Source organism: Malurus melanocephalus, unplaced genomic scaffold (genome assembly GCF_030028575.1).
Source record: "Malurus melanocephalus ecotype Western Australia unplaced genomic scaffold, MMel_1.1 scaffold_108, whole genome shotgun sequence".
NCBI lineage: Eukaryota > Metazoa > Chordata > Aves > Passeriformes > Maluridae > Malurus > Malurus melanocephalus.
The window spans coordinates 1,879,190-1,902,531 of NW_026623340.1; the positions used below are offsets into that span (position 1 = coordinate 1,879,190).

General features: G+C 39.4%; 1 protein-coding gene across 6 annotated transcripts; it reads left to right on the forward strand.

The window, feature by feature from the left end:
* Window positions 1-2,674: 2,674 nt before the first annotated feature.
* On the forward strand, window positions 2,675-20,681 carry PHC3 (polyhomeotic homolog 3). Of its 6 annotated transcripts, XR_008965568.1 has the most exons (15): window positions 2,675-2,820; window positions 3,516-3,674; window positions 5,081-5,158; window positions 6,681-6,839; window positions 7,268-7,366; window positions 8,491-8,731; window positions 10,154-11,028; window positions 12,462-12,612; window positions 12,930-13,183; window positions 13,858-14,014; window positions 14,208-14,322; window positions 15,043-15,193; window positions 15,285-15,516; window positions 15,673-15,773; window positions 19,343-19,405. XR_008965568.1 is itself a non-coding variant. In XM_057369406.1 (14 exons), the coding sequence occupies exons 1-14, from the start codon at window positions 2,695-2,697 to the stop codon at window positions 19,495-19,497; spliced, it is 2,952 nt and encodes a 983-aa protein (XP_057225389.1). In that variant the 5' UTR covers window positions 2,675-2,694; the 3' UTR covers window positions 19,498-20,681. The 6 variants fall into 6 exon arrangements, 5 of the variants coding, with proteins under 5 accessions (XP_057225389.1, XP_057225390.1, XP_057225391.1 ...); XM_057369406.1 differs by lacking the exon at window positions 15,673-15,773 and having other exon boundaries at window positions 19,343-20,681; XM_057369407.1 differs by lacking the exon at window positions 15,673-15,773 and having other exon boundaries at window positions 6,714-6,839; window positions 19,343-20,681.
* The last annotated feature ends 2,661 nt before the right edge of the window (window positions 20,682-23,342 follow it).

Here is a 23,342-nt window from a genome sequence, read left to right on the forward strand (position 1 = left end):
CGGGGAACTCGCGTCCTGACCGCGCCCCGGCGCCGGGCCGGCCCCTCCCGCCCGCCTGCCTGCCTTTGCTCTCCTGAGGGGGCGGTGGCGGGGCCGGGCTGGGCGAGGCGGGGGCTGAGGGTGGGTCAGCCCGGCCTGGGCGGGGGGCGCCGGGGCCCCTCAGCGCTGGGCTGGTGCTCCACACGCCGTGGGGTGTATTCCCACAGAGCATACCTTCGTTATGTATTTTATTATWATGTTACTATTATTTCGGAGCCTTCTGTCAAATACCGAAATGCCTGTAGGGGTTACGCTTGGAGGAAATTTTCGTTTAATTTGGGTTTTGTGGTTTGTTCCCTTGGAGTTGCASGAAGAGGTTGTGAATGGAAAAAATAAGAATAAACCAAGTGGTTGTGGATGGTTGTGGTTGTGGTTGTGGTTGTCAACAGGGTTAGTTATTACCATGGCATTTTCCAAAACATGAGTAATGACGTTCGTGTATCTGCTGTGAGAGTAGCTTGTTAATTGGTATAGAATAGCGGTATTTTTTGCTGCAGATGGTTGCTTTGACCATTTTTATATGAAAAATATAAAGAAACWAAACTTTGGAATATTTATCTTATGCACAGTGTAACTTGAAGTTAAGTGGATCTTGWACTGCTTGAATAAATAGACATTGTCAATATAGTTTTCTGTTGTGCTTTGTATTTTGGGCTCACTTAAATGCGTAGTGGTTCTTTCAAGTTAGTTCAGTGTTCTAAAACTTGCTTTCCATTACAGGGGTTGTTTTGAGTTAAAGTTGCTCAGGGACCATCATTGCAAGGTCTTCGTCATTAAACAAAATTAATTTTGATATAAGTTAGTATCTGATTCCTACTCAAAGTGAGGTGCTGGAGGAGAGATGAAGGTGCTGAGCAGAAATTTAGGAGCTCTTTACTGTTTTCATTGTACATTCTTTGTGGAATGTCATTACCTGAGTAATGACAATATAATTTTTGAAATAATTTTGAGCTAAAGGATTAACAGCTCTCATGGGATGAACTTGTGGTGGAATAATTATTGAGTGGGATATGCTGCATGTCTTGCTTATAACACATCCAAAATGTGGCTGAGAATGAAGGAAATGAGACATCTAATGTTTTGAGCTAATTTAACTGGTTGCATAACTCTGCAAAAACTAGCTAGACAAGTTGTAGGTGTTAATATTTTGAGATGCTTTTAATGTCCACTAAAGGAGACAGGATTGTTTTGTCTTAAGTTACTTTTAATTATGTGAAATTAATGTAAAGTGGCTTTAGAAATGATGCTGGGTTTATTGCAATTGGAGTGGGAACCCTAGTGTGTCTTGCCCTAATGTAGGTAGACAAGTGACATCAGTAATGCACAACAGACCTGAATTTTTAACAACGAATCATATTTTTTCTTCACTTCTAATACTAAGGATCTCTGCTTTTAAAGCCTTCTTTACTGCCACGAATTTCCTTTGATGGCAAAGTCCATGCAAGTGTCCACTACAAGGGTAGGCAGAAGGTCTTTAGGTGACCATGTATCTGTTAAAGTTTAGTTGTTGCAGGAACTGCAGCATCATGTGCAGCCCTCTGCTTGCAGAGTAGTTGGGTTTTGGGAGGTGAGGGTGGCAGCCTGGCAGGATCCTGCTCTGCTTCCAGCTGTGTGAGTTGAAACTCCTAATTATGTTCCCATTTGGTGCAGCATCCAATGGGTGGTTTGTTAAGAACTTGGCAAAGCTGCTTTTTTTCTAGTATACTGCAGCTCTCTCTGATTATTTCTCTGAGCCCCTCTTTATGGTAAGAAGGAAACACATCTTTTCAACCCTCCCTTTTTTGGCATCCTTTTGAAAGCAATAAACAGCTACTATGCTATTTCCTGTTAATCATAATACAAAGACAGAAAAAGAAGCTGCAGTAAACACCCCCATAACATACATTGAGGTTTGTGATTCATTTCAGTTTTAAAGATGACAGTTTGTGCTCTGCAATGGAGGCAAGTCTCATAAGACTGAGGAGGATCATTTGAGGTGCTAAAATAGGTAGTTTCTTCCCTTGGTTATTGCTGTGTTGTGTGAGGTATTGCTGTTGAAAGGATTTTGTCCTGTATCCTTTCCCTCTCTCCCCAAACAAAACATTTCATCAGGTTTTTTTTTTGCCAAGAGCAGGTTTTGCTCAATGTCCAGGGTCAGCCAGCAGTTTCAGCCCTGGGCTGTGGGGATGAGGGAGATGGTACTGGTCCCATGTAACTGGCTCGAAATCTTGGATGTATTCCTAAATTGGTTCTTTATTGCTGCTTTTGATGGATCTTAGAAGATTGTAACTGCAGCTCTAAAGAGATTTCATCAAGTAATAAATGCTATAAACTAAGATTAGATATTAAGAAGAAATTTTTTACTGTAGGRTTGKTGAGRCCCTGGCACAAGWTGCCCATAGAGGCTTGGCTGCCYCATCTCTGCAAGTGTTCAAGGCCAGGTTGGATGGAGCTTGAAGCAACCTGATGTATTGAAAGGTGTGGGATAAGGTAGTCTTTAAGGTTCCTCCAATCCAARCCATTCTGTGATTCTAAGAAASTTACCTGTTTAAAAATTGTCCATTATTCTGTTTCAGCAAAACATAAASTTTTACATTAAAATCAGCGTGTGTTCTGGCCTTGTTTGTGAACCACTTTTATGTCACTCCTGCCAGGCTGGACGAATGCTGCACAGCTATGGAGAATGAACCCAACACAACATCATGTTCTGCATCCACAACAACCGTCACCACCTCCTCCACTTCCCGCACACCGCTCCCGCAGATCTCCGTCTACAGCGGCTCTGACAGACATGCTGTCCAGGTACTGGCCTCTGGGATCTTCCTCCCTTCCCTGTACAGACATTGTGCAGTACTTTACACAGGATTAACTTCTCATTCTTAATTGCCATTGTCTTTCTCAATAGCTAACTTGCTGGTTTTCAGGAGATGTTTAATGAAGGGTATCAGACCACTTAAGCATAGTGCAGGGTAGGCCTGTCTCCCAAATAAGGGAGGGGGAAGTGCTATGGTTGAAAGCTTGGTTTGTTCATCATTTGCTAAGGGTGTGGATTATTAACATAAACCTGTGCAAAATAAAGCTATTTGACCAACATTGACTACAGGGATATGAGGTATCTGTGTGGGTCTAAGTGCTGTGTGGGATCCAGCCCCCTCTTGCTGTTCTTGAAATTAGGTCTCCTTGAGCTCTGTGCAGTCCATTCTGTTGCATTTGATAATTAGTGTCTCATACACTACTCTGATCTTTCATAAAGCAGAACATGATGTTGGGAATGATGACAGCCTGTATTGTCAGGCTGTCCTTGAGAATGTGAATATATTGATGTTGACAATACTSTATGACTTGGTCAAGAACAGTGAGGAAGCAAATTCAGTATTACATAATTGGTGTGAAAAGAATTTATTTGGTGTTATTTCCTTGTAAGGGTAAACTTCAACATCATGTCAGCATGGTGTGTGCTTTGTAATTGTAATTAATTACCTACTGATTCATCACAGGTTATTCAACAGGCCTTGCATCGTCCTCCTAGCTCAGCTGCTCAGTACCTCCAGCAGATGTATGCAGCCCAACAGCAGCATCTAATGCTGCAGACTGCTGCTCTGCAGCAGCAGCACTTAAGCAGTACCCARTTTCAGAGTCTGGCAACTGTTCCACAGGTGAGAGTGAAGATTGCTGAAAAAGAACCGTGTATTATCTAGAGCAGGGCTACAGTCATTGTCAAAYGTAATAACAGCTTAAGTGCCTGAGCTTAATGCCTCATGATAATTCACTGTTATTTTTTAATGATGTTGTTATTTTAAATTGTATCATCCTCCAAACTGTTAGGAGGATTTTGTCTGATGGTATAGATGCTCCAGTAGGCAACCATTCCATGCTTTATTGCATACATTGTAATGCATCATGTAAATCATCAAGCAGTAATAAATATCAAAAATAGACTACTTCAATCTTCATCCCGTGATTTTCTCTAAAAGTTGATGGGGAAGCAAGGAGCAGCATTGTATTTTAGTGAAATAAAACATAATGAACACCTGGTATCTTAGTGTGTTTTGCCTCACATCTGGCTGCATTATAAGTAACGACAAAATTAAATTTTAACCCTGAGTGTGAAAATGTAGGTGGTAAATGATGTTTCATATCTGAAACAGCTTTTAACATCAGTGATCTCTGGAGGAGACCCATTTTGAATTCAAGCAGTGGCAAGATTTCTTTTGACCTCAGTTGACCTTGGATTGAGAATATGATCTTGCAGAGAGAGGTGGTTGTTAATGATTTTACACAGGGAAATGCTGAATGGAGTTAAAGACCTCAGGGATRTGGCTGTTTGTTGTCAGAACTGGACTGACTCATTTTTGCTCCTGGCTCTTTTCTTCTATAACTTTTTCATTAGATTGTGGTAATATGTTGATTTGTCTTTTTTGTTGTGATAGATTTCTGCGTGGATATACAGTTATTAAGACAGAGCAAAGAATATCAGGTTGGGAAGGCTGAGAAGTTTTGTTTCTGTTCATACAGAAACCTAAATCACTGTCCCTGTTATTCATCTGAAGGGCTGGAACRGCATCCTGTGATAGACACTAGATGTGCATACATAAGCTACCATTYCAGAACATGAAGCTGTTCTTTACAGCACATATAAATATAGTTTGTTTTATTTTTAGAAGATTCTAATCACAATGAAATCATAACATGAATTTTAATAATGACAGTTTTTAATGATAGCTCATTTTAAGGTCYAAGCACCATAGGTAATAAGGTGATCACTTAGTGCCTTCATTAACTGTTTGGTAGACTTTACCTCTGATAGTTTTTTTTCAAGTCTTGGTCTGAAAGAATTAGATGCTTGAAATTTGGTAGGACTTCAAGGAATTTAGCACCTTGCAGGTAGCATTTCATAGCGCAGAGTGCACTTTGCTGAGCACCATTTCCACTGAGTGAAGCATTCTTAACTCAGAGAAAAGGTAAAGGTAGAGAGGGCTGTTTCTGATGGTTTATGCAATAAAATGAACATCACTTAAGCACTTTCTGATTTCACTATTTGACACATATTCTTGCTATTTAGGCAAGCCTGTCAGGTGGGAGGCAATGTACTTCCCCCACTGGGAGTGTCACTCAGCAGTCAAGCATGTCGCAGACCTCGGTACGTAACTGCACAAAGCCTTCCCTCCAATTCCCAACCCCTTGGTTGTTTTATGGCTACAGGGAAAAACAGAAAATATTTTAGYGTTTCAGTTTGTATTGTTAAAATTAGTATTACAGACACAATAAACAGAAGTATGACAACTCTGTAGTARGTGTTGGGTGCTGTGTGTGATTGTTGGTGGCCAGGGTTGGCTTCCCCACTCCCAGACCCTTCTTAATTCTGAGGGGSAGCTGCTCGCTCCTCAAGCACCAGTGGCTGTCCAAACTCCTGGAGAAATCACTCCCTGAGCTCTCATCTCWTACATGATTTCTTATTGGATTTTCTACATTAGTTCCTTTATTCAGGGTACAACTGTAGGTGAAAATAATAACTCTGTAGCACCAAAYCTAAAGAATCCAAGTCAATGCTAACATATATTTATGAAACTGATTAAATGTTTATCGCATTCATTCTCTTATTGATTGTCATCTTTTATCATGCTTTTTTTTTTTTGCAGCTTCACTTCCCATATTCTAGGCATGTGCTCAGGTTTCACTTGTGAGCAGCTCTGTGTTCAGTTCATGCTGTATTTTAAGTGCCATTGTCAGCCATGCACAGTCTCTTCTGTACAGTTCTACAGTTGTCTGAAGTAGGATTTGTTAGTCCTACAGACATCCTGCTTATTAATCACACCCTCAAGCTGTTCATGGCTCGAGTGCATAGCTTCAGTGACTTAACTGTATATTTTTTTAAGCTCTCATAGCTTGGCTTGGCTTACAATTGTTAGAGGTAAAACTATTCATTCATTAAATTTAGGAGGCAAAGTCTTTAAAGATATCTGATATTAAACTAATAAAATAATTGGGCTGGGGTTTTTCAAGGAAATCTTTTAAGTAAGTGATGAAAAAGAGCTGGGCACTTAACTCTGTTAGACTGGTTGGAAAAAAAAAAGAAAAAGAAAAACAGAACAGAGTTGGTTTGTTGGTTTTCTTTTTTTTTTGAGCAAGGATGCTAAAAAGCCATTTTTGAGGAGCATTTAATGTGAAGTGGGAGAAGGTTTTAGTCTTCAGTCATTTTTCAATGTGCATATGTGAAATGAGGATTGAAAATCCATACATGGTGGCACAAAGAAGTGTCCTGATCAGGCTGCATAACAGAAGATACCAGCCAAGGTAGATAATAGAAACATTTAAAGATCTTAAATATTGAAGTTTAGGTGTTTTTCTTAAAACATTGAAAGCTTGTTCTACATTTTCAGTGAATGTGTATTTCTATGAGTTGTATCTTTCAGTCTTCACATCATTGTTTATACTTGTAACTGCTTAATATTGTTTACTGCAAAGTGCTTGCTTGCAGTTTAAGAATAAAAACATGTAATCTTGCCAAAATCTAATTTTRTGATGATGGGCTCAATATGTTTTTCCTGTCTTTACAGTTCAGAGATTCCAACTGCCTCTGCCATTTTTGTCAAAGGCTTTCTRGCTTTAGACCCTAGAATGACTGAATTTCCATGACAGAAGCAATATTTTTGTTTCCTTAGATTAACCTCTCCACCTCTCCTACACCTGCACAGATAATAAGCCGTTCTCAGACCTCCAACACCACCAGCAGCAGCATTACCCAACAGACGATGTTGCTGGGCAGCACCTCTCCCACCCTGAGTGCAAGCCAGGCTCAAATGTATCTACGAGCTCAGATGGTAAGTTTTGATTAGAGTCCTTACCAAGTTTGGCTTTACTCTGTTCCTATTGGAAGATCTAAGCCCTCTTTCTTAAATGTAGTAGATACTCRGCTGCTCTCATCTTGTTTTTCACTAATTTGTGGTACTGGAGGGAAAGTCCTTTAAAGTGCTGGTATGAAAGATCATAGATGTGTTTMTTAATCTSRAAGATTTTTTGTAATATGTAGAATAAATACATTATTGTATTTGGCATTACTCTCTTTTAATTTTATTTACATAAATTGCCATAATAAGTTGTTCTTTAAATAAGTTAATCTAAAAGTAAAACAAATCTTAGAAGCTGTACATCAGTACATGTAAGTTATATATTTCTTTAAGAAACTGTGTTTCTTTCACAGATTTCAAAAATTTCAGTCTGTTACCATGTAWTTTTTCTTCCTTAACAGCTTATTTTTACTCCTGCGACCACTGTGGCTGCTGTCCAGTCTGACATTCCTGTTGTCTCCTCATCTTCCTCCTCTTCCTGTCAGTCTGCAGCTACTCAGGTAAGCTTGTGTAAACTTGTTAAAGGTCTGTCCAGTAGAGTGGGCCAAAACTGAAAAGTAAGGAGATGTTGTGCTTATGTTTTACTTGCTTATAAAAACTACCCACTCCAGACCAGAAAGCAGATGAGCTGCTGGGATGGCTCTGCCAAACTCCAGCTGAATCACCTTCTCTGTGAAGGTGTGCTGTAGGTTGATTTGTCCTTACTGGGGCAGGATRGCAGTAAATGCCTCCTCTATGCCAGTGAGGAAGCATCTGCTGTTCTCTTGGGTTTGAATGTGCCCTATGGTGACACACAGAACCGTGAGAAGTGAAATGTAAACTAGCTGTTCATTACACAGGTACTAAYTGTTGAGTGAAGAAGGGATTATGTAATGAAAATAGGGGATGGTGATAATAATTGGTCCTCTTTTTCATGTAAAAGATGATGTAAATTAATGCTACAAGGGAAGGCATTATCCTTGAAAATGAAATTCTATCTCAGCACGTAGGATTGGAGATCTGGGATCATTATGTACAGAATCTGGCTGTGATATAACAGACTTCAGTGAAAATGATCCCTGACTGATTTACATTTCAGAATGCAAACATTTTGTTTCATCTGACATTGCAGGTGTCGTGATGAGAAGTTAGGTTAAAATTGGTGTAGAAACAAAGGTTTCAGKTTTGTTAACACACAGATAGCGCAGAGCAGACTCTGATCCCACTGGCCACCCAAAGCTCTGGTTTATGTTGATGTCTGGAAGCTCAGTCACAGACCAATTCTACTGTGTCTGTGTAAAACTAAAATTGCCTTTGCTTAAGGTGCCTTGTGTCACTTACTTTGAAGGCACAATAAAAGAGAAAAATCAAAGTTTTAATTCAAATTAATTAACAATTTCCATTTCTTTTAAAAATCTAATAAGGGAAAAAAGACTGCTGTATTTATCACTGAAGTAATAAAGATTGCTATCCTTCTCTAAGTTTTATGGCTTTAAAGATACTTTGATATGCAGATTTTTCGCTTCTTTTGATCACATGGGATGAAAAGCATTACAAAATGTTTTGGTTTTTTTCTGTTTTTGCCTGATGTTTGTCACAGATGTTTATAGGGTTTGGGCTTTTTCATGTTTTGCTCATTTCCCAGGTTCAGAACTTGACGTTGCGCAGTCAGAAGCTGGGTGTGTTGTCAAGTTCACAGAATGGCCCACCAAAGAGCAGCAGTCAAACTCAGTCCTTGTCCCTGTGTCCCAGTAAAGCTGTCAGCAGTTCCAAGGGCAGCCAACCAGACCCCTCAGAAAGCAATAGGAAAGGCGAGAGCCCAGCTCCGGAGTGTCGGAGTACGCCGGTCACTCGGACATCCAGCATACACCACTTAATAACACCAGGTGGGATGAGTATGGAGCTATAGGAAAGTTAATTTAATGAAAACTAATTTGTATGTTAGACTTCAGTGCTCTCTGACCATGTTATTGTAGATATTCCACATGATAGGTTCAAGTTTTAATAGTAAATTCACTTATATTTTGRTATTGGATGTGGCACAGAATTATGATTAAGCAGAGGCAGGAATATTCTTAAATCACAATACAAGCACAATATAGCAATTGCACTACCCTGTTGAGCCACAGCACAAACATGATTCTCATTCATGGTCTCTCTGTGTGTTTGTTGTCAGGATATGTCATCTCTGGGCAGCAAAAAGGTGGGCTGAAACCACCTCAAGCCTCTTGCTCCCATCAGAATCTGTTAGTGGTTTGTTGGGATTTTTTTTCTGTCTTGTCTGTGTCATGAGAATGTTCTTATGTCAAGTATTTTTATAAACCTATAGGTAACAATGCTCAGGATTTTACTATTTTGTWTTGAGATAAATCAAAATAACCTGTACTTGGTTAGAGGGTCACGTATACTGCATGATGAATGTTTATCTTAGCTCCCTTATTTTGAAAGAGTGAGGGTAGTCTAGACAATTGGGTCTGAGTTCTGTGGAATTTAGCTTGGCTTAATGACAGCTYTTAGAGAAAGAGTGGGACTTGGAGGCAGACATTCTGGAGGTATTGAGGCCTCATGCTCTGAGAACTCCTTAGTAGCAGAACAAATCAAAAATCCTACATAAACGAGTTGCTTCTTAAGTGGACAAGACAAAGCAAGAAGAGGTTTGTGTGTGGTGGACAAGATATGTGTGTGCTGTAAGAAATGACTAGTGAGTCAGTGGTTCACTTAAAGGTGATRTGGTTCCCCTGGAAGCTGCACTATGTTTAGATTTGTACCTCTCAGCTGGTGTGTTCAAGTTCAAGCAAATGSTTTCAGTGGTTTAAATTTATACTGAACTCTTGGTATTTTATTTAGTCTCTKAACATAGCATTATCTAAACTTTAACTTGGTGGTTATTGGCAAATCCTGTTGTGACATGCTTGTCATTTCTCTTCCAGTCTGTTTCAAAATAAAGGTTAAATCCATTTTTAAARCTGCATGAAATTCTTAAATAAGTGAAGGCTGGATCAGCAGTAGTCGTAGACCTAGCACCAAAAAGATAAATTTAGGTACTTTTATGTAGAAAGTACATGTATGTAAAAAGCATGGCCATATTCCTTTATTCATTCTGCATTTTGCTTTGGAAATTGATATACTCCCCTAATAAGTTGCTCTTGTGTTCTATATGCTGCCAAAGAAGATATTTCCAAACGACTATCTGACGTGTTTAAAAAACTGTGTGATCTTTAAAGTGAGATTTTTTGACATATTTAATAATATTTTCAGAACTTGAAGAAATAAATACTAATTGTCACTTTTCTTCCCTTCMCTTGCAGCTTCATATTCTCCACTGCAACCTCATTCTCTAGTAAAACATCAGCAGATCCCACTTCATTCGCCACCTCCAAAGATTTCCCATCATCAGCTGATCCTGCAGCAGCAGCAGCAAGTCCAGCCGATTGCACTTCAGACWCCTCCGGGCCAGGAGCCGCCTCCATCGCATCACTGTCTGCCTCTCCCCAGCCATGCGCTTCCCCCTGCTCCCAGCAGCGTCCCGTCCCACTGCTCCCCTATCCACATCCATCCTCCGCCTCTCACGCTCTCTCCCACCCCATCCCAGTCAGCTCAGCAGTCAGTGGTGGTATCCCCTCCGCCGTCGCACTCCCCGAGTCAGTCACCCACCATAATTATTCACCCCCAAGCCCTCATCCAGTCCCAGGCCAGCTCCCTGGTGCCGGCGGCTCTGCAGCCCGAGCCGGCCGCTGCTCAGGCGGCTGCCGCCAACCCCGTGCGGCCATCGCARCCGCTCAGCCTCCCGCCGCACCTGCCGCTCCCACCCTCCCCTGCCGTGCACATCGGGGCCGTGGAGCCGCCCAGCTTGGTTTCCCCGGGCCAGCAGCTCGTGTCCTCCACGCCACACCAGCAGTATCCAGCCCTGCAATCTGCTCCCATCCCTCTGGCAGCTGCGCCGCAGCTCTCGGCATCCTCAGCGCAGATTCAACCGCTGCCTCTGCAGTCTGTGCAGTCTTTACAAGTGCAGCCTGAAATTCTGTCCCAGGGGCAGGTTTTGGTTCAGAATACTTTGGTTTCTGAGGAAGAGCTTCCTGCTGCAGAAGCTTTGGTCCAGCTGCCATTTCAAGCTCTTCCACCGCCACAGACTGTTGCCGTAAATCTGCAGGTGCAGCCATCGGTTCCGATTGAAACTCCAGTGGTGAGTGGTAATATTGCATCCTTTTTTCTTTCCCTGGCCTTCTCCAGAGCTGTGTATCTGGCCCGTTTACTTCAGAGGGAGCTAAACCAGGTACTAGACAGAGGACAAGAAACCTACTGGTTACAGAAATGAGTTTTAAGAAAACAGTAGACATTTTTCTTCYGTTTCATGTTTTGATTTGGGTTTTTTTKGTWGGCTTTTTGTAATGGATCATAAATCAAGAATATTAACCAGGAATAATGAAAGTGCAAATTTAGGACCTAAAATMTTTTTTCTTAATGAAACTACAATGTTTTTGAAGTTAAAAATAGTAAGTAAATGCATGATAATGCTTAAATAAAAGCATTTTGGTAAATGTAGCATATGGACTGTAAGCTTTTACCTCTTAAAGCAGATAGATTTTGAGTAGGAGAATCATCTGTAGTAGATGGAAGGTGCATATCAGGTTATTGAGATGATAGGTTTCTGGATAATTACTTTTGTACTAACATTAAAAATAGCCTCTTCATAAAAGAATAGGGGAATTTTGGTGCTGTTTTGGCGGTTTTCATCACCACCATTTGATTTGGTTCACTGTTTGTCTCAGATATCTGCAGTTTGTAGCTGAAGGTTTTGGCTTTTGTCACTGRATTAGAATCATCTACAGGAAAGTAAAATAATATGCAAATAATGTTGGCATTTCAGAATGTATTGCTGTGCTTTAGCGGTAACATGCTAATGAGATTAGGTTAAGCAAAAGAATCAGTAGCTCTTACAGGCTTTTTTGAGGTTATCAACAGGTTAAGGGAAGAGTTTGCTGTTCATTTTTAATGTATTTTAAGAGGGTAATAATCTCCAGTCTGATATTTCATGGAGAAATTAGGCAAAAGACTAGAAGCCAAGTTGCTTTTGACAGGATAGTGTTTTACATTTTAATCTGCTAAACTGACTGCCAGGAATTTATGTAAATTTACTTCAATACTGCTGAGGAAAAGACCTTAAAATCTCTTATAACCGCTAATGCTTGATAGTCTTGATGTGCTCTTCTGAAATACTCAATTTGATTACACTGCTGCATAAGATAGAACAATTTATAGACTTGTCATTAAACTTGGATTTTGGAGATGTGTTTAAAYAGCATCAAATGTATGTGTAAATAAAAATACAGTAAACTATACACATAATATATTGAAAAGGTCAAGTTCTCTGGTCTGTTTGGTTGGAGAACTGTGCCTCTATATATATTGCTGTTTGTAACAAAATAGTTTTGCTTTCATAGATACTGTGATGTCCTGAGAGTTCATAGTTTGGTGTGCAGTTTGGAAACTAGTGTTTTGATAAAAGATGAACCTTTTTTAACTGGTAATTTATTTTAAAAACTGTATTAATGCAACTGTTTTAAGATGTTAAGCTAGAATGGAAATCTCTCTAAAGCAATAGTTTGTTGGATGCAGATTTACCAAGTGGAGAATGTGTGTGAAGAAGAGATGCCGGAGGATTCAGATTGTGTCCATATGGCAAGAACACCTACACCACCCACCTTGTCTCCACCAGCCATAACCTTGGGGAATGGAGAGGCTCTTAATTCAGAAGATCCTTTGTCAGGTGAGGACAAATGCCAAACTAAGGTAGCTTTTGGCTTTGTGATTTGTGTAAGTAATTAATGGCCAACTGTGCTTGTAGTTAGTAGGTAGTAAGTAAATGAAAATGTTTGCATGAGGAGTGTGTGTGTGTGGAATAGTCTGTCAAGATAAACRTCTTGTTTTAAAGGTGAAGTCTGTAAAGCATAGGGAAGAGCCTGTGTTAGGGGTTGTTGGATACAGAGATGGTTCTTGGGGATTTATCATCTCTTGCCTCCAGAATTCTGAGCCAGTGGTTGGAGATAAGTGATAAAACATAACATGCTTTGTTATTTTTTTCAGAACATGGGGGACTGCCTTCAGTGACATCATCAGTCAGTGCCTCAGTAATTAAATCTCCATCTGATCCTTCACATGCCTCTATTCCACCACCACCTCTTTTGCTTCCAGCAGCAACGACAAGGAGCAACAGCACATCCATGCCCAATAGCATTCCCAGCCTAGAAAATAAACCTCCACAGGCTATTGTTAAACCCCAGATCCTGACCCATGTCATCGAAGGCTTTGTGATTCAGGAGGGGTTGGAACCGTTCCCTGTAAGTCTAGAAGTTGCTAAGAACTTTTTACTACTAATCTTTAAAATAAACTGTTTATAAGGATGATGTTATTTGTAGCTAGTAGATATTTAGATCTTGAATTGTGTTTCAGATGTTGTTTTTGACCCTTTTTCCACTGATTGGTGACTTGACTAGTAGGCTGTATCTGGAGCTATCTGCAGAGAGTGGTTTTGGGCTACCATTTGGAATAACTTTTTTACATTTGTCTGTCTCCTAGATCCCGCAATTTAAGTGATACCTTAATTTAAACGTTAGAGCTGAGTCTATGTTAAAGTTCTAAAATGCTACAATTTGATGTTTCAAGCACTGGCAAGCTCTTAACTGGGCTAAGTGTAATTGGTACTGTGGTAAGAATTACTGTTGAAAATTTTAAATCACAAACTGACAATTTAAAACCTGTCCTACTAATTTAATGTGTGTCTCATTTTCCCATTCCTTTATTTCTCTAGATCTAATATGTTTCTTCCTTTGTGAAATGTAGTTGCAATCTCTGCAGAGCAGGAGTGAGTTTTGGGTTTTTTTGAGGAATGGTATTGAGAGCTTTGGCATGATATAACTACAATTTGTACTCTCAGTTACTGCTAAGTAGCAAATACTGTTTTTAATTATTCACTTCTCAGTTACTCACTGTTGCTTGGCTTTTRTTGCAATAGGTCAGTCGTTCATCTTTGCTGGTGGAACAGCCTGCAGAGAAGAGTTTGCTGGTGGAGGGTCAGATCATGAGTGTGGTGTGCGTTGAATCAGACTTGCAGAACACAAAGCATGCAGAGAATTCATCGGACACAGAGATAGAGGATATGATTGCAGAAGGTTTGTAGGTTTTGTTTGAATAACCATTTTCCCCCCTCCAGTTCTGTGTGCTATGTAATGGGAAACAAACTGATCTTTGCATAATTGTTAATCAAAGTATTTAATTGAATGTGTTAAATGCTTGAGGTGAGAAATGTGAACATAATTTTATGTTATTGAAACTGACTTCTTTATGCTTCATTCCTTTCTTTAGAGGGACTGGATGAAATTGAAAATGATCTTCTGAAGTGTGAGTTTTGYGGAAAAATGGGATATCCCAATAAGTTTCTACGGTCAAAAAGATTCTGCTCCACATCCTGTGCCAAAAGGTAACTTTGTCTAATTATTATTTATCATTATCTGGTTAATTAATTCATCTCTCCTGGTTAAGAGAGCAAAAATTTACTGTCAACATCTGAATGCAAAATCTTCYATCATTACAAATGKAAAATTWATGCTTAATACCCTARATTTTAGAAGTGGGGAATTGCTACYGCTAGTCACCACTTAGCTCTTTTTTGGCATCAGTGTGTGAGGACATGACCTTTCTCTAATGTCTTCTGCAGGCCCATTTAAGTAGTGGGAAAATATATTTTTGATTTGGTACTTCTTGGGACAGCACCAGCAACGTTACTTAAAGGGATTTAGTCCTTTAATCCTAACATGAGATTTTTGCCTCCATCCTCCTTTGATTGGTTATCAGCTAGACAGAGAAAATGGAACCAAAAAAMCCAGTGTGATTTTAGGTTTTTAGTAGATATTTCAGAGCAGAACTGTACTAGGTGATCAAATGCAAAGGTATTTCTATCATGGAAAATTGTTAAAAATGGGAAGGACAGACATCTTCCAGGGATAATCTGGATGTACTTGATCCCACATTGAGATGAGGRTTTGAGTAAATGGCCTTCAAGATACCTTTTTTTGTATTTCTGTGACAGCTGTTGTTGTAATTAAGCAGCATTTCTACAACACTGTGATTTTATGGTTACTTGATTGAATTCACTCCAAAAAACTACTAGTGCATTATTGAATATATCTTACTTCTTTAGGCACAGCCTTAGTTGCACTAAGAAATTTGGGCTGTTYCCATCAGACAAGACCAGTCGTTGGAATCGGAAGTCAGATAGCCAAAGTCTTGGGCGACGCGGGCGTCGGCCGAGCGGCCCTGAGGGGGCGTCACGAGATCATTTTCTTAGACAGGTCTGTGGAATATTTGCTTCAAACTATGGCATTGCTTTGGGAAWTGCAAATAAAGCCTAATACTGTAGTGTATTTGTACTGCGTTTTCCAGCTTCCAATTACTTATCCATCTGCAGAAGAAGATCTGGCTCCTCATGAAGATGCTGTTCCAGCGGCCATGACCACGCGCCTGCGGAGACAGAGTGAGAGGGAGAGGGAGCGAGAGCTTCGGGAGCTGAGGATCCGGAAAATGCCCGAGAGCATTGACCTCTTACCAGTGGTGCAAACTGACCCCTCAGTATGGACTGTCGATGAAGTTTGGGCCTTTATACATTCTCTGCCTGGTATGRAATGGGCAATAACTTGTTCTGTTGGTTTTAACAATGAAGTTCCTTGCTTTATAGCAACACTGTGATGAGGAGGTGGTGTGGTAACCGCAGCAGCGTTAGCTGGTGATAGAGACTGGAATATGATTTGTTTCCTCTTGCTTGTTCCTTCAGCACAAATCCCATGTTGATAGAACTAGTCCCACTYCTGCTGTTGCATCCCAGCTGATGGAGATTAGAGCTGTTCCTTCCTTCAGTCTGACTTCTCTCAAGAGGTCAGTAGAGAGATCAGACACAATTCCTCCCTGTTACACTGCTTTCTTCTCCTCCTTCCTCACTTACTCATTCTTCTCCCTCCTCCCTTGCTGCTTACTCAGTATGAAAAGCAAGAGCAGTGTTACTTCCCTGGTACAACTGAAAAGTTTGAAAGATGTGTCCTGATACAAGTAATGAAAAAAGAATAAGCAAATTTCTGCTATAAACTTTTTGCTTAGCTTTACTCAGAGCCCTTCTGTAGAAATTCTGCATACTGGTATGCAGTTTGTTCTTAGAAAAAATAATTAGGTTTCTCCTTGTTCACAAACCTTTTCTTTAGCTTGATATTCATAGCTACCTTTGTGTCATCTTCAGGTTATTTGACATTTATTYTTTCCTAATCATCATAACCTTTAAAGCTTCACTCCCCACCTTTTCCCAAGGATGCCATTTTATCTGATCAGACACTCTGGTCCCTGCAGACAAGGCAGATCTCCACCATAGCAGCCATACCAGAATTTTTTTGCTTAACTATTWAAACCCAGGCTAATTTTGTTCCTAATTTTCTACTTTTTCTGGAGTGCTATACCATTTTTCTGTGAATCCCATTAGGCTAGTAGCCTGTAAGGAATGTATCTTCATTGCTAAGTCGTACACATGCATTATGACATGTAGTCTTTTGTAATAGGTCAAGCCAAGAATTGAGTAAGAGATCTCTAAAATCGGCAGAAATCATCCTTGAAGTACCCTTCTTCTGGTAGCTCATTGCAATTAAGTATACTGTCTGCTTCTGGGAACCTTCAGTGATGTCTGTAAAAACAAGTAAAGCTCCTTAGGTTTAGGACATGGTCATTCCTCTTTCTGTACTTGAGCTGTGTTATGGAGTGTAGTTACAKTGATGCTGTTTTCAGTTACTTATTTACAGATTTGAAGCTCAATTTAATTGATGCCAGCCTCTCAATAAATGGTWGTTCCTGTGCTAGAATAATTGAAGTGCCACATAAACACAATTCACTTGCTAGTATGTAACCAAAAATGTTATTCTTAAAATGTGGTTTTGCTTTGAAACCATTACTTTTACATTGTTTCACCAGCTGCTGAATCTGGTTTAGTTTTTTGTATTCTATAAACAAGGTGATCTTTGATTTTAAACAAACATTATTTTTATCTTGTTTTAATGAAAATTTATTGTAATTACTCATTCCTATCCATATGAGTACCAACTACTTTTAAAAGAAAGTTCAGTAGATAATTTAAAACTATATTCATAAACTRCYAGAATTTTTATTGCTRCATCGCTGCATTTGGGGATTTATTCTTTTCAGTATCTCAAGTCACTCTCCCGAAAAAGTATTCTATCATATACTGCCAAGATGAATTAATGCAGAAAATAATATAGTTGATTTTGATTATGGCATTTCATATTATATATCTACTTGGTGCAGTGTGTGCAGACCATATGCCATGTTGTAGGAGATGGTAATTTGTCACCTTTCCATAAACATTAGGGACATCTGTTTTCATTTACTGCTTTCTGTGTAGTCTGTAGCTGAAATGGATTGATGTGTCCTTGTCAGGCTTTTCCTGAGTTCCTCTGGATCTTTTTGGAGAAGTCAGTGTCCAGGACACTTGCACTGTTAGGTGTTTCTTCTGGAGGAAGACACAGAACAGCTTAAGCTGAGCCAAATTGTTCTCCTTTCTTTTTTCTATTGCAAGATGCATGACCTTTCACCCACTCCCCATCCTTTTTTTTTTTTTTTTTTTCAAGTTATTGCACAACAAGCAATTGCAAAAGTGCTTAAGAATATACCCAGATGTGCTTGGATGAGGGAACTGAAATACATTTAAATTTAACTCCCATCCCCTGCTTTTCCAAAAATGACTTTGATAAAAAGTATTTTAAGAAGTTGCATGGAAATTCTTCATATCCTGCTTAAAGGAAAAAAGCAGGCAACAACATCCAGTTATGTATTTCAATAGGATCAGTTTTGATCCTAAATGTAAGAASTTCTCTTGATCTCTCAGATTCTTTGTTAATGCTCTGGTCTGACAATTGCAACATTCAGACATGCCATGATACCTTTCCCAGAAATACTCAGTTCTTGACTTAGAGATGTTTTATCTGTTGCCAACACTTCAATAAGAAAATCTTTCTGATGATGTTAGAGCTAATTGTTGCATGAAGTTTAACAAATCATTAAGAAAAAATAGTGCTTTATTCTTTGTGAAAAGCTAACTTTTTACAATCTTGAATGTTACAACCTTTACACAGTAATTATACAAATAAATTCAGGTTTGGATGTTGGTACTTCCTTCCATGTTTCCTTTTCATTTGTCTGGTACACATGTGTAAATGCATCAGGAAATAAGACTAATTATTTTTTATAGAATTTAAATCTGAGCACACAAGAGAACATGAAATTAGTTGATCTCATCTAGCTAGAAAAGTTCTTCACAGTAATWTCATGTCTCTGTAATGTATACTTTTAAAGTGGGAAAATGGAAAAAAAGGAAAATATAGGCTTATTAGAGGAATAATTGAAATCAGTAATGGAAGGTGGAGCACAAATTTGAGTGTGTCTGAAGGGCTCTGAGACAGATGGAGAGATCACTGGATTGAGAACACAAATGTATAAAGAAAACTCCATTAAAAACATGGCTGGGGAAAGAAGCTTCAAATAAACAACCGACAATGAGTGCTCTCATGGACATTGTTAGAAGACATTTATCCATCTAACAGCTGCCATAGATCCATGYATAATTGGCTGATTCTGCTCAACTCATGTCCAGACCATCTTTGGAGGAATCTTTATTTCCACAGCATTCTTTTGTGGAAAGGGGCCTTCAGTTACTTGGGACAGTCCAACCCATGTAGAGTCTTTTTTTATGCTGTAAGATACAATAACCTGAGACTGCTATTCCATGTTCAGAAAAGGAGTTCAACATGGAAAAAAAGATCCAACCAGTTTAAAGTTGCACTTGTAAAGTGAGTTACTGCTGTGTGTAGAATATTCACTCAGATAACTAATGATAAATGTCTTCCATGAGATGGTTGTGCTAAAGSCCATACATCAAAGCTTGGTTTCCTTAACCTAGTGCTGTAACATACAGATGGAATTAACTCCTTTTGGAAATCGTAGCTATGTGGATGTTCTCATTGAGTTGCACATAACAGTATTATAATATAGTTATCTTTTATAGGGTTAGATAATAGTATCTTTTTATTGCTGGAAAGAGCCCACTTGAATTATGTTCCTGATTGCTATTTCAGTGCTGTTTTCACAATCTCTTCCAATGATGAGAGGTTGTTCCTCTTAATTAAATGAAAATTCTGTCTTTGCTGGGACTTAGAATTCCCAATGAGTAAYACTCCAATAAATAGTGTAATTAGAGGCTGTAGTAAAAATTGCTTTCAGATTATTTCAGAATTCCCATCATAACATTGAACTCTTGCATGTAATTTAGGTTCAACAAGCTAAAGGAATGAGCACTGGAAAATGTGTAGCTGAAAAGCTCTAGTGTGGACAAAATCATTGGATCTAAGAYGCACATTTCTAAAGCAATAATTGTATTTTTTATTGCCTTTTAGGTTGTCAGGATATTGCGGATGAATTTAGAGCCCAAGAAATTGATGGACAAGCTCTCCTCTTATTGAAGGAGGATCACCTTATGAGTGCAATGAATATTAAGCTTGGACCTGCATTGAAAATCTGTGCACGTATCAATTCYTTGAAAGAATCCTAGGAGGTGAAAATGAAGGTTTAAACATCAGTTTCTCAGTGACAGAACCAACAGTAATATGCCAACATCTTCACTGTGGCATGAGTATTACTGTGATGTTTTGTTAAATAGGTGGGGTTCTCCTCACAGAAAGACTTTTAAATGTTCTTTTGATTATACCAGGAGTCCTCTGTAGTTTTCAACAACTAATAGGTTTATGGTAAAGCCTGAGTAATGCTTTGAGTTAAAGTTTTTCATGGAAAACCATTTAAGTGAAATATGCTGTGATAGGTTAAATATTCCCCAACATATACTTCATCTTACGAGTTTTAATATTAAGACTCCAATCCCTTCCCCAATCTAGACATCATTTAAATTGTGTTGCTGTATTCTGAAAAATTTTTCCCACATACAGCAGTGTTTGAACTGAACTAACAGAAGTGTCCACAGGCCCTGTGGAAGCACTAGTACCAGTAAAATGCTATGCATTTAGTTGTGCTCTCTGAGTTTGTTTTAGTCTTGAGCAAAGTGTTTGTATGGGGTAGGTTGGCAGCTGGTTTTCCTCGTGTAGGCTTACCCTCATCTCTGCCACTATAGTATTTTCTTGAAATCAGTAAGRTACTATAAACCATGTAGATGTCTCGTCAAAATCCTCATGATCAGGCTACTGACACTCCTGCCAGAGGTAACTGAAGCACATGTTACTTTATTCTTTGAATGCTGCTATGCACTGAGGGGGCATTAAGTGTTAGGTTTGTAGTTTCACATGCTGCTAGTTAAGCTAGACCAGCAGTTCTCAAATGGGGGTTCAGAGTGGACCCTGAGGAGGTGTGTGAGCACTCGGGGTTCAGGTTCCCGAATGCCTGGATGTGAGGGGCTGAAAACTGCAGCCAGGATGAGCTCATGTTGAGACAAGTTACTTTRGAGACTGGAGGTAGAGAAGGGACAGTATAACTTAGATGTTCTTTTTCTTGATACCTCTTCTAATATGTCTTTCCCTGTAGTATATTCCCATTGCCCCACTGGAAGTGTCCAAGCACCTTTTACTTGTCTGGTGGCCAGTGTGAGCTGTACTTGCAGTAGTTGAGCAATGAGCCACTTCAGAGCTCATGCAGGAGCAGATGCTGCTGCCATGAGRGAGCCTCAGGCCTCAGCCTGTAGCTGCAGGTCAACAGGAGGAATGCCAGTGTTGGCAACTCTGGGAGAAATACCCATGCTTTGTCCTTCTGGCAGGAGATTTGTCTGGGATGCTGCAGACCCAGGTGGTGGGATTTTAGTGTCCCACTTCATCTTCCCTCTCTTGCACTCTGTGGAACAAGTACATGTTTCTCCAGTTACTGACACTCTTGGAAGCTGCCTGGGCTCTGAGGCAGCAGCACCTTCTTGGCCTTTGCTTCCCCACCACCTGTGCACAGATGCTCATGGATGTATTTTGTATTTCTGTTCCCTCCCTTTTGCAGCTCCACTCCTCTTATGTACAGACCTGGWTCCCTAAGCTCTTGTGTAGGGAAAGAAGGGTACGTGTGCTGATAGTCATCGTGTATATTTGAATTAAATATGTGTATGTGTCTGCAAATAATGTATTTTTTGTATTTTATGCAAATTAATGCATAATATATGATTGTGTAGAGGTATTCAGGGGGGCTGTACAGTATTCCCGAAGAGAAGAGAAACTGACCTAAAGTTTGAGAACTGCTGCCCTAGATCAAAAGGAGTCAATGCACATACACTGGCTAAAAGGCAGGTTTGTGACAGACAGGTTAATATGTATATTATTTAACTGATGACCTTAAAGGGTRAATTTGGATTATGGAAAAATCTGTGCTTCATTTTCCTTTAATTAGACTATTGCTTTGTTTCTGCTAACAAACTTTGTACCATTACCTTCAGATCAACATTAGAATCATTGTTTTTAATTACAACTGTTTGAGCTTGCTAATAGCAGATGTTACTAATGTTTTTATTAACCACTGAAGCTGGAAGTTAGGACAACACATTGCTGTTACATGCTGGTATGTGGTGAGAGCCCTTATCCAAATGGCACCAAAGTTTTAGAGGATGAATTGATGCCTGGATTTATTTTGGAGGGAAGTTGCTAAGCACTTTCTAATTTGTTTTTTTCTGTTTTCAGTTACTGTTGTAAAATAAACTTCTTGGTTGAAGTTCCAACGTTTGCTAATGTTCATTTGAAAGATATTCAAATGATGCAGACAGTGGGTTCCCATTTGTAGCATTTCTGTAAGATACATAGTGTAGCATATCTGTAACATATGTTCTAAAGGATATGTTCTGTTTTGATGAGCTAACTGAAGACTAAAGAGAACTTAGATATTTATCCTTTGGCTTTTGTCTTAAAGTTTTATTATTTTTATACAGAAATCTCACTGGCTAATTTTTAATCTGTTTTCTGATTCTACTGTTCTTAGGCAATGTAAAAAGTAGGGATACGTAAATGTGGTTTGATAATGGTTTAAGGTGTATTAGAAAATGTGGGTTTAGGGGTCTTATTTAGACCTRTAGTTAATCAGTGTTACATGCATGAGAATTTCATGGCTGCTTTAATTTTGCTTTATTAGACAGCTTTCAGGAGAGCTGCTCCAGCTAGTATTTGTGTCCAGCTCAGCCATAATCATTGCCAGGTGCCAGRAGCTCAGAGCAGACCCCAGTAAGGCCCATCTGGTCCTGTTCTTCTGGTATGTAACATTTCCTGTGGGTTTGGGAGAGCCACAGATAGTGAGTTATGCTTTAAATATTCATGAATGCAACAGCTTAGAATGTGGGCCTTATGCATATTGAAAGTTTTTTTTCTTCTTCAGTGGTTTTGGCAATTAACTGGAATTTAAAAGCAGACCCAGCTCTACCAACCTGTACTGATAAAGGTGCACTTACGGGAGTGTTTGCCAGTGTAGTTATGTCAATAAAATCAATTTTAAAAAATTCACACTTGGATGTGAGAGTAGGCTGGAAAGTTTCCAAGTGCAACTGAAGTTTACTTGGGAAGCTTATGAACCTGCTCAAAAAAGCAATATAATACTTAGAGTAATAGTCCTCCAGAACCATTTTACATACCAGCCACTTGTTCAGATAGGTAAGGCTTTCCCAGGCCTACACTACCATTTCCCATGATTTTCCCACACATTAGGTTGTACCCTCTTGCAAAAGAAGTATTGAGGATTTTAATTGGATTTTAACACTTGTTCCCACTGGATGTGTCTACAAAAGATCCTTTTTATTAGCTTTATTTCGTGGGATTTTGCCTTCTGTGTTCAGATTTCTGGTGTTGCAGGCTACTTCTCACAGTTATGCTTGCAGTGTTTCAGCTTCTATRGGAAGGAATGCAGGATGGCCAGGATCTTATCTCAGGAGGGAGATACATTGCATGGCTTTCTCCCTTCCTTTTTCTCTGCTAGTCTCCATCCTACCCTATGGTGCCAGGAAGAGGAAAGGATGGGATAAAACCAAATGTTTGGGCAGGTCTGTGATAGCTTGTGCATCATTTCTGTATTTTGAGTTCAGCAGTAAGGAAATGATGAGGTGTAAAACCATTACAGTGTGGTTTGAATGGGAATTTGTCGTGACACTGGGCTGGGATTGATGTGTCKCTGCCTGGCATGGCAGCTAAAACTAATGCCAGTTTCAGATGGATGTGTTCATTCTAATACCACAATATCAATGCAGAAACTTCCATCTCAGTAGCTAAACAGATTTCTTATACAGTACAAATGTACAGCTCTGAGTGATCAAAGAATTAAGTGACAGCTGTGTTGTCCTGGTTTTGCAAATAATTAGACATCCACATAATTTATAAGTAGAGTGGCTCTTCTGATTGTACAAAGACTGCTCATATAAAAATTCAGCATGTATAAAAG